This window comes from Rhagoletis zephyria, unplaced genomic scaffold (assembly GCF_001687245.7).
Source record: "Rhagoletis zephyria isolate East Lansing unplaced genomic scaffold, Rhagoletis_zephyria_1.1 Rzeph_scaffold_04062, whole genome shotgun sequence".
Taxonomy (NCBI): domain Eukaryota; kingdom Metazoa; phylum Arthropoda; class Insecta; order Diptera; family Tephritidae; genus Rhagoletis; species Rhagoletis zephyria.
This window is the reverse complement of record NW_016161145.1, coordinates 45,251-54,719: the sequence shown is the minus strand read 5'-3', so window position 1 is coordinate 54,719 and position 9,469 is coordinate 45,251. Positions and strand designations below refer to the sequence as shown.

General features: G+C 40.1%; 1 protein-coding gene across 1 annotated transcript in view; it reads right to left on the bottom strand.

Annotated features, from left to right (window-relative positions):
* Window positions 1–1,301: 1,301 nt before the first annotated feature.
* The window catches only part of mirr (iroquois-class homeodomain protein mirror), a gene marked incomplete at its 5' end in the record, with an annotated part of 41,988 nt that continues 33,820 nt past the window's right edge, over window positions 1,302–9,469 (bottom strand). Inside the window, 2 exons of the mRNA XM_017625484.1 lie at window positions 1,302–2,296; window positions 2,413–2,711. Of these exons, the coding sequence (XP_017480973.1) occupies window positions 1,317–2,296; window positions 2,413–2,711 (1,279 nt within the window). The remainder of the gene's footprint in view (window positions 2,297–2,412; window positions 2,712–9,469) is intronic.

Sequence of the window (9,469 nt, the reverse complement as noted above, 5' to 3'; positions counted from 1 at the left end):
AACAAAAATGTTTTGGGCTTAAAACAATACAAAACAACCTAGGCGACTATATTTATGTTTTAAAATGTACACTGAAAAAAAACTCTTACTAATATTTATAACTTTTTCTGCGCTTCCACGCTGCTCTTTCTTACGCTGATATGTTTTTTTTTGTTTTCTTGTGAAAGTAAAAAAAAACAAAACTTCGAGTACACTGAGAGAAGAGTGCAAATATATATAAAAATCAAATCATGTATTGAGAGAATTATACTAACTCTTCTCTCAGTGTAGTTCTGCAGCGCAAATTCTTCACTGAACTTCGTTTTGTGTCTCGACTATGTTTTCCAGTTAAAATACTTTTTTGTTACACTTGAAATAACAATTTGAAAATGCTTATTACGCTCCACACTTCAAAATACTACTCGGCGATGCTTCTTGCTTTACAATTTTTTTTTTATTCGCGATCCACCTATTTCTTGCATTTTTACAATTTCTTTCACTAACTGTTACTTTCTATAAGCTCTGTTGCATAAGTTGTATTTGTATGATTTTCTGGATTTTCTCTGTGTATTTTTTGCTTTATTTTGCTTATGTGCCGCTTTCTTCACCCCACAGCTATTTATTTACAATGTTATGAAAAATAGGAAAGTTAAAAATTTCGACCAGGCCCGCCACTGGCTAAGCGCCTCCGAAAATTTTCTCTAATCCTGTTAACTTAATAGATATTTATTTACGCTGAAATATTTCACGGCTAATCAAATACTTTTTGGTGTAAACGTCTTCAAGTGGGCCGGTATGTGCGTACCTACGAGTACTCACCGCTTGCGCACAATTAAAAATTATCAAATCACATGTAAATTATTGTCCGATATAGTACAAATTCTCAATTTTGATGCGCCCACAGCACTGCCTGCATATCGCCGCGCTTGCCTGCTTGCTTACCACTCAATCAGCAACAGCAAACCATCGCGCTTTCGTTCACTTGCGCCCTGTGCCTCGAATTACGGCCGCAGCGTCACTTTGGGCGCCTGCTGCTGCAGATGTTGCTCGCGAAAGGCGATCAGCGAACGAAAGGCCGACATTGGCGAGGAGGCGGCTGCTGCTGCGGCCGCTGCTGCCGCCGGTATCACATGGCTCAGCGTATGCGTGTGCGTATGGGTGTGTGTGTGCGTGAGCGCAGACGTTGGTGTGCTAACGAGCAGCATTGTGGACGAGGTGGGCGTCGACTGCGACTGCGACAGCGACGCATTAACACCGGACAACTTAGCTGTCGTTGTTGTTGTTGTTGCAGAAGTGGTGATTGCCGCTGCCGGCGGCGTAGGTGATACCGTCAACTGTCATGGTTTGCCCGGCGACAGCTTGCCCGAGTTGGAGGAATTCGACGACGAGGTCGAATGGCCCGAGATGGGACCCATATGGTGCGACTGTGTTAGACTCATCGATGTGGGCGGCTGCACCACATCGCAACCAATTGAGGAGGAGGTGCTGGAGGCCGACGGCGAAGCGCCCGATGGCGGCGGCACATGGTGTGGCGCATGGTGATTGCCCGTTGTGGTGAGGCTGAGTGGCGCGAAGGGCGTGCCGCTAGCGACGGCGGCCTTCCACAGCAGCGGATTCATGCTGAGTCCATTATGCGCAGCCAGACTGGCGCCGAAATTGCGCTGATGCTCGAGAAATTCCTGAGAGGGACCGGTGAGGCCGGCGGGCCCATAAAAGCCGCGATAGAGGTCGGGCCGCACGTAGGGTGAATAGTTTGGTATGCGCGCCGCCAGAGGCGAAAGAATCTTACCGGGTGAGGCATGCTGCGCGGGATGGCCGTAGAGGGCGGGGTGTGTGGGAGGAAGTTCGCCGAGGCTAGCGCCTGCTAAGCCCATACTGCCGGGTGGACTGTCTTTTGGCGAGGAATCTTTGCCATCTTTGGATGCCATGTCCGCCAGCGACCATATGCGCGGTTTCACTGCCAAGCTGGCGCTTGTGCTGCCGCCGCCGACACCGCTCGCAGACTGCAATGAGTTTTGCTGTGCTTGTTGGTGTTGGTGCAGCAGCTGCTGCTGATGGTGGTGGTAGGCGGCGATGTCGGGCGGTGAACCAGCTGGTGGGCGGAAGTGGTGATGCAATGCGGCGGGATGGAAGAGTGGATGACCGCCGCCAGGCATGCCGCCGGGGCGATCGTAAAGGTCGGGTGAGCCATTGGGGGAACCGGGACGCGAGCCAGACCATTCGCTGTTGTTGCTCTCACCGGGACGATCACCAAGATCGCCAAGCCGATTGGAGCGATCTTTGTCGTCGTTTGAGCCGAGGCCAGAGTCTTTGGCGTCTGTAAGTGGTAGAGTAAAGAAAAAAGAAGAAGAAGCGAAAGCGGTTAGTTAAATGAAATGACAGTAGGAGATTATGAAAAAGACAATATTATATGTAAAAGTGTTTTGCTCTTACCTAGCAAGTCATTGTCATCGGTGCTCTTGTGGTCGTCGTCATCCATATTGGCATCGTCGTCATCGACGCGATTTCTGGGCTCCCACGTCATTTTATTCTCCTTTTTCAGTCTTCTTCTCGCATTCGCGAACCACGTCGACACCTGCGTCAACGTCATTTTCGTAATTATTGCCAACATGATTTTCTCCCCCTTAGTGGGGTATGGATTCTTTTTGTGTTCGTTCAGCCAGGCCTTCAGCGTTGAGGTGGTCTCGCGGGTGGCATTCTTGCGACGCGCTCCATTCAAGTCGACACCATAACTGCAAGCAGACGGAGGAAAGAAAGAACGAAAAGGGCAAAGGTTAATACTGCTGGGGCTTAGCGGAAGGGGTTGTACATATGTATGAGTTACAAAATCTTGTATGTAACAACACTTGAGGGGCAGTAGCCCGCTGTTGGGAAGGGTGGGTGGTGGTTTTAATGTTGTCGACACGGCTGAGTGCAGGTGATTACAATTAAATATAATGCGACGTAAGGCGATTAAAAAATGTGCGACATGGCAATTTTAGGGCGCCAAGACATTGAGACAACATTTGAATTGCGCTTCTACTTACTACACTAAACGTTGAAAGAGTAATGCTGACGCTCTGGAAAAGGGGTTTAGAAGGCGTAAAGTAAATGGGGTATTTAGGAAACTGTTAACTTCTGGTAATAAGTACTTTATTTATAAATGTTCGCATATGTATGTGTGTATGTGTGTAGGTATTTATATTAGCGTGACAATAAAATTTTCAATTTAAAATGTTTTCAAATTTTTCTCTTAGAAATAACAGATTTTCAGACGCGGCAACTGCCAAACCCATATGAAAAAACTCCAACAAACACACAGAAACAATCTGCGCAAAAATTTCAATCAAATTGTAAAAATTTCGCCACGCCAAGCAAACGTTAAAAACAGCTGTTGCATGCAGCCCAACAAACGCATTCACACCCACACGCGCACGCAATCTACAATAATCGTAAAAAAAACTTGTTTTGCATTACATTAACGTCAGTGCTTCGTTGCTGCTGTTACACTTATTAAATTACGCAGCAAACAAAAAAAAAACAAAAAAATTTNGATTTTTTAATTGATTTTACGCACAAGGCGCGACACAACGCAACGCAACGCAATGCAATGCAGCACCGCACACACAATTGCCGCCTGCCACACATGCCACAGTCATTGTGGCGGCGGCAGCGCAACTAGCAGCCAGCCGCATGCCACACCTTTGGCGCGAAACTTGGCGACACCGACCACACTGGGGCGGACAAGCCGCAAAATTTGGCGGCACTCGGCCCAGCTTCGTTGCTTTTCCATGGCGACCAGCTCGGCGGTCAGCGGTTGGCATTTACGCGCAATTTGTGGCCTTTTAATAGGCGCTGCGGCAAAAAAAAAGTGATGAAGTTAAAAATTAAAAACAGCAAAAAGAAAATTACTAAAAAAGCGAAAAATTAAAATCAGCGCACGGGCAGCGCTTGATTGGTTATTTGGTGGACGCCCACCAGCTTTACAGGGTGCTGTTCTCTGTGTGCTTGGAAGCTGGCGTAAAATAATCGCCAATAACAACAAGTGCACACCTAAATATTTTTTTTTGTTTTATCGACTGATGGCGCACATTTGCTTATTATGGCCTTTTGTGGTTTTGTGGCCAGCTGGTCGGTGTCGTTGAGCAGCTTTTATGGGCTGGGCAGTTTGCTTAGCCGTCGGCAAAACCACCACTCGTGCGTAGGTATATAGAGTCGATATATGTATTATGTCGTCAGTAGAGTGTTTGTATATTTGTATTTGCGTATGTTGCTTACAAACAGTGATTGGGCGGGCGCCACATTGTGGGCTGTACCTATTCTTTAGCATACACACACACACGCGCGCAAAAAAATGTACGTACATGTTGTTTGAATGTATCTCAATTTTACGGCTTGTTGCAAGTAAGTATACATATTTACATATCCGTAGTGTAATAATGTAATAATGTTTGCATGGACAAGGTTTTGTGAATATTTGTTTGTATGTTTGCCGTGTCAGTTACGGATATATTGGCTTCGCTTCAACCACATAATTGCTGTTTTGACATGAAAATGGCTTGCTGCTGATGCTGTTGCTGCGCGGATGCATATGTATGTATAATACAAATAGACACACAGGCTTAAATATACATATATATATACGTACGGATGTGTATGTACATACATGGTATGTTTACAGCTGATTATTAGCAATGGCCGAATAGCAGGAATATATACGCATAAGTGCATGCATTAGGGTCTTCCACAATAAGTAAAGTCGGAATTTTAATGCTCTCACTACCAGGATGGTTCTATACCGAAAAAAATATACCGCGTTTTTTTTTTTTAAATCAAAAAGTATTTAGAGGTCCCTCAAAGCGCTCCAAATTTTCCATGTATTCTATATGGAGAAAAATTTGTTTCGTAGAAACGGTATAGAATTTTTGAAAATCAATACCTTTCGATCGGAAAGCTCTGCTTCTCATAAGGAGACTTGCAATAATAAAACGCACTTATTTACTTAGCTTTTTTTTAATACGAACTATTTCTTGTATGTTGGTCTTCCAAAAACCCAAAAAAAAAATGCAATGGGAGACCCATCAAAAATCTTTAATATCTGTTAAAAAATGGTTAAATAGGCAATTGGCTATTGTATTGGAAGTCTCCTTAAGAGAAACAGAGTTTGCCGATTTAAAAATAGTGATTTTCTAGAATTACATACCATTTCCACGAAAAAATTTAAATTTTTTTCACATATAAAGTACTTGAAAAACTTTAAATGCTTTGAGCGACCTCTATTTTTTCATTTGAAAAAAAACGATGTAGAACCATCTTAAGGGGTTCTTTACTTTTTCACACGCATATTTGGAGCACCCTAGTATTCATACATACGTGCAGATATTTCGCTTTATATTACAGAATTTAGTCCCAGTGGAATTGGTTTCTCTTCATTAAGTTTTGGAGGAATATCAACTCAAGAACGATGTATATTTTTAAAATTTTTAGTAAATTTTTTCGAACGGTGAGAAATTTGATTCCTCGACTAATTAAAATATCAGAATGTTCTCCAGACTGGATTAAATCTGTGTTCGTATGGAAAAGTAGCTTATGTCGAAAGGCTGGCTTTAGTATAAATCGGCATTCGCAGCATACGATTGCGAACACAGAAATGGATAACGCGAAAGACGCATCGTCGCTGAAATACAAAAAGTCGTAACTAATAAAAAATTCTAAATTCAGTTTTTGATTGACATAGAATTACAACTCCCAAATCATTTTATGAAAACCTTTAAAAAAAAATATTAGTCACGACTTTTCCATTTCAGTTGCTATGTTGATGTTAGACACGTGAGACATTTTTTTTTTGAATTTTGAGTTGTGTCGTTATTGCATGGTAGATATGTAAGAAAAAATTTAATGGTTTTGATAGCAAGGCTATTAAGTGCAACCATATTTAAGTTCAGAGGCACCTACTAAGTATTTCGTAGTAGTAAGCAGATATGAATAACTTCATTTAAATTTTTAATGTTCAATTTTAGGCCAAATATACATATGGCGTAGGCCGCCACAACGTCTAGCATTAACTCGAATTGGCGAAACACCTGCAACCAACTGACCGAAATTGGGGGTAAGCTCAGGGCTGTCGTTTTTTTTTTTTTGCTTTGGTTATTTAGTTACTTTAAAAGCATTAAAAGCAGATACACGACTAAGGTCGCCAATGTCTACATACAAACAAACAAATGGAAATATTTCCCTAAATGTAGTACATACATATGTACATATGTAGACGCATATATGCCTACATTGCGCCAACATTTAACAGGTGTTACTTTGTGTTGTGACATTTTCTAGCTAAGCCAATTTTCATTTTTTTCCCCCCAAGTGGCAGAAGACATTTTGGATTTGTAAAAATTGGTGTTAACACCTGACAGGAAAAAGCTAAGCATATTTGAGCACATATTTACAACCTCATATATTTTCCAATATTACTTATTAATATGTAATTTTATGCCCTAAAAGGTGGCAGCCATAATTTGCAAAAATGTTTGGTTGTAAAAAAACACGTATGGAAAGCTGCAGATAGATGTCCATACATACATACTAATAGTACTACTTATGTATGCAGTTTTCAGCGAAAATATTTAGTACAAAACATTTTATATTTTATTTGACTTTTCGTTTTGTTATGCGCGCATTTCCTGCAGAAACAAAAAGTTTTATAAATTTTCAATATTTTATTTTTTTTTTAATTGACATGCGGAAATACACGCGAATGTATGTTTTTATACAAATGTATACATGTAATAATTGCACACATACATACTTTTGTTTATATTAACATTTACATACATACATATGTATGTACAAATATATTGTTGAGTGATTACTGTCTCGCAGTGCATTTGCATTACGTGACGGGATGTTCTCAACTGTCTAATTGACGTCTGTTGAGGTGTGAATTGGTGTCAAGTATGTAGTTTGAAGAAGGCTTCCATATATGGCAAAAAATGCAACTGATTAAAAAAAAAATATTGAAAATGCAGATGTACGTTAGGCTGGTTCGCGAAAAAAAGTTTGTAACCATTTTAACTGCCTACACCAAAGCCTTCTAGAAGTATGCTTTCAAACTGCGGGCGTTAAGTACAAACTTTTTTCTATCATATGGAAACCGAGCCGGCTTAATGCGCTTATGAATTTTTATGTATTTGAACTTTTTGAGTCGTATGGTGGTCTATTTTGAGTTAAACTAAAGCGAAATTTAAATTTTTGAATGCTTTTTTTTTTGTTTTTGATAAAATAAAGTATAGTTTCGCTTTACCATTTGTTCCGTTACTTTTCATCATATTGATACCCTGTATAGTTTTAAATAATTTTCCTATTTTCTTCTATTATTATTTATAGTTATGTCATAATTATGCACCCCTCAAAAAAAGTAATTGCTCCTGCGCATTCGCACCCCACTTTGTTGTTACTTCTATTTTTTTCAGCTCTCTACTCCACTTGATTTGTTGCTTTGTTTGTAATTCATCATCATCTTTACGAGCTTGTCTCGCTTACGCTGCTTGTACGAACGTCAATTGTATTTTACGCGCATTGAATTAAGCCGCTGCTGCAACATACGCTTCGATTTGTTCGAATTCTCGCGTATTTTTTGTTGAATTTTTATTACTAAAATTGATTTTCATTCTTCCACTCACTGGTGGATTGGCACATCAACGATGCCAAGCACGCAGCCAAAGCTGGCACTGTGCGCTTGATCATACAAATGTATGGCACATATGAATGCAGGTATGTATGCAGGTATGTTTGTATGTATGTATGTTTGTTTGTATGTAATACAATACATAATCTGTTGTTGTTGTAAGTGTGCTTATGCGTTAATATGCATTTATGCGTTTTCATAGCCGCTTGCCAATGCAGTTAGTCACTTGGCGGCAGGAAATTATGCATTTTAGCAACAACAGCAACAACAATTGCCAATGCACGTGCACCAGCCGCGTTCTGTTTTTGAGTGCCTATGGCGACTGCTGCCAAGCGATGCAACTACATACATACATGACTGCTGGAGTAGACCGCCTACGTGTGCTTCCTCACTTTTATGCTCATTACACTAGTCGACAAGAAATGCGACCTGTGCCATCTGATCATTATTTCCTAATTAAAATTCTCTGCTGAAACATAAAATGAAATCAAAATATAAAAAATGAGAATCGTTTTTTTAAACACATATAGCCAAATTCCCGAATCTTGAGACCTTTTTGATATAGATACTGGTTGGCCAATATCGAAATTTCTTTTTATATAAGCGAAGCTTATTGAACTTGTCATAACTCAAAACCCGTTCTACCTCCTTAAGCACTGATTTCGTATTCGAATTCAACGGAAAATTTTACATTAGATTTCATATAAAAATGTCGCAAGTCATACGATTTTTTTATTTCGGTAAACTTGTGTTATCGTATATATATCTATGTACATATTCACTACACACACACAATTTTTTATTTTTTTTTTTTTATTTTCAATGGCAAAGCTTTCACTTCCCCACTGTTTTACATTAATTCGTTGATTTTCTGCGCATAAAATATATTCGCCTCTTACGCAGTTAAATATTATTTTCTTTAATTGCAGAAACGTTGAATTTCTGGCTTATCGACAAATTGATGGCGCTGCGTATCTTTGCGCGATTAAGTGCGCAAATGCAGAGTCACCGCCGTCGTCGTAGGCAGGCTAGCCTGCACACTGTTGTGGGTGGCGGTGCGTAGGCGCGCATGCGCAATTACCTCAAAAAAAAATAAGAAAAAATAGTGATCTTGCATTGTGGCGAATTATTCGTGTTGTCTCTCTACCTTTTTTGCTGGGTTTGTCTGAAATTCTACGATTTTTATCTATTGGCGCCGTCTACTAAGAAGCCGCCACCTCATCAGTGGAAGCCGCCAGTGGCTTGGTAATTTTTTCGATCGTAAAAAGTTGTTGGCGGTAGCATTTATATCAGCTAAAGTGTCTTTATTTACATAAAAATATGATTGCGCGCGATGGCAATGGAAAGGCAACCGATACAAAGAAAATAACTAAAAAAAATTTGAATAAAATATTTAAAGAACATATCGACCGACAGCAGAGTGGAAGATCGAAATTCGGAAATTCTCTATTCAAAAAATGGCTCGAGAACGTCCTATCTCATAATTTTTTTTTTTAAAGAACGCTCCATCTCAGAATTTGATTGAAAAACGCCCTCAAGAAAATGTATTGAAAATATGTTGAGATGCGACGTTTTTGAATCGGCAGATGAGATAGCCAAGAAGTCCAATGCCCTCCTTTAGCTATCCGAGTAGAAATTTACCACCTTTTTCGCTAACTCGTTTACACATTTACAACCATAAGTTGTTATGTATGCCCGCTTTCTACTTTCTTCCGCCCTATCATCTATCATGCAGACTTAATTTTCATCATTTTTTTCCTACTCTGTCTTGTCATTCTGAGCTTATTAAGATTTACAGCTTTAAAACAATAAAATCATCTGCTCATA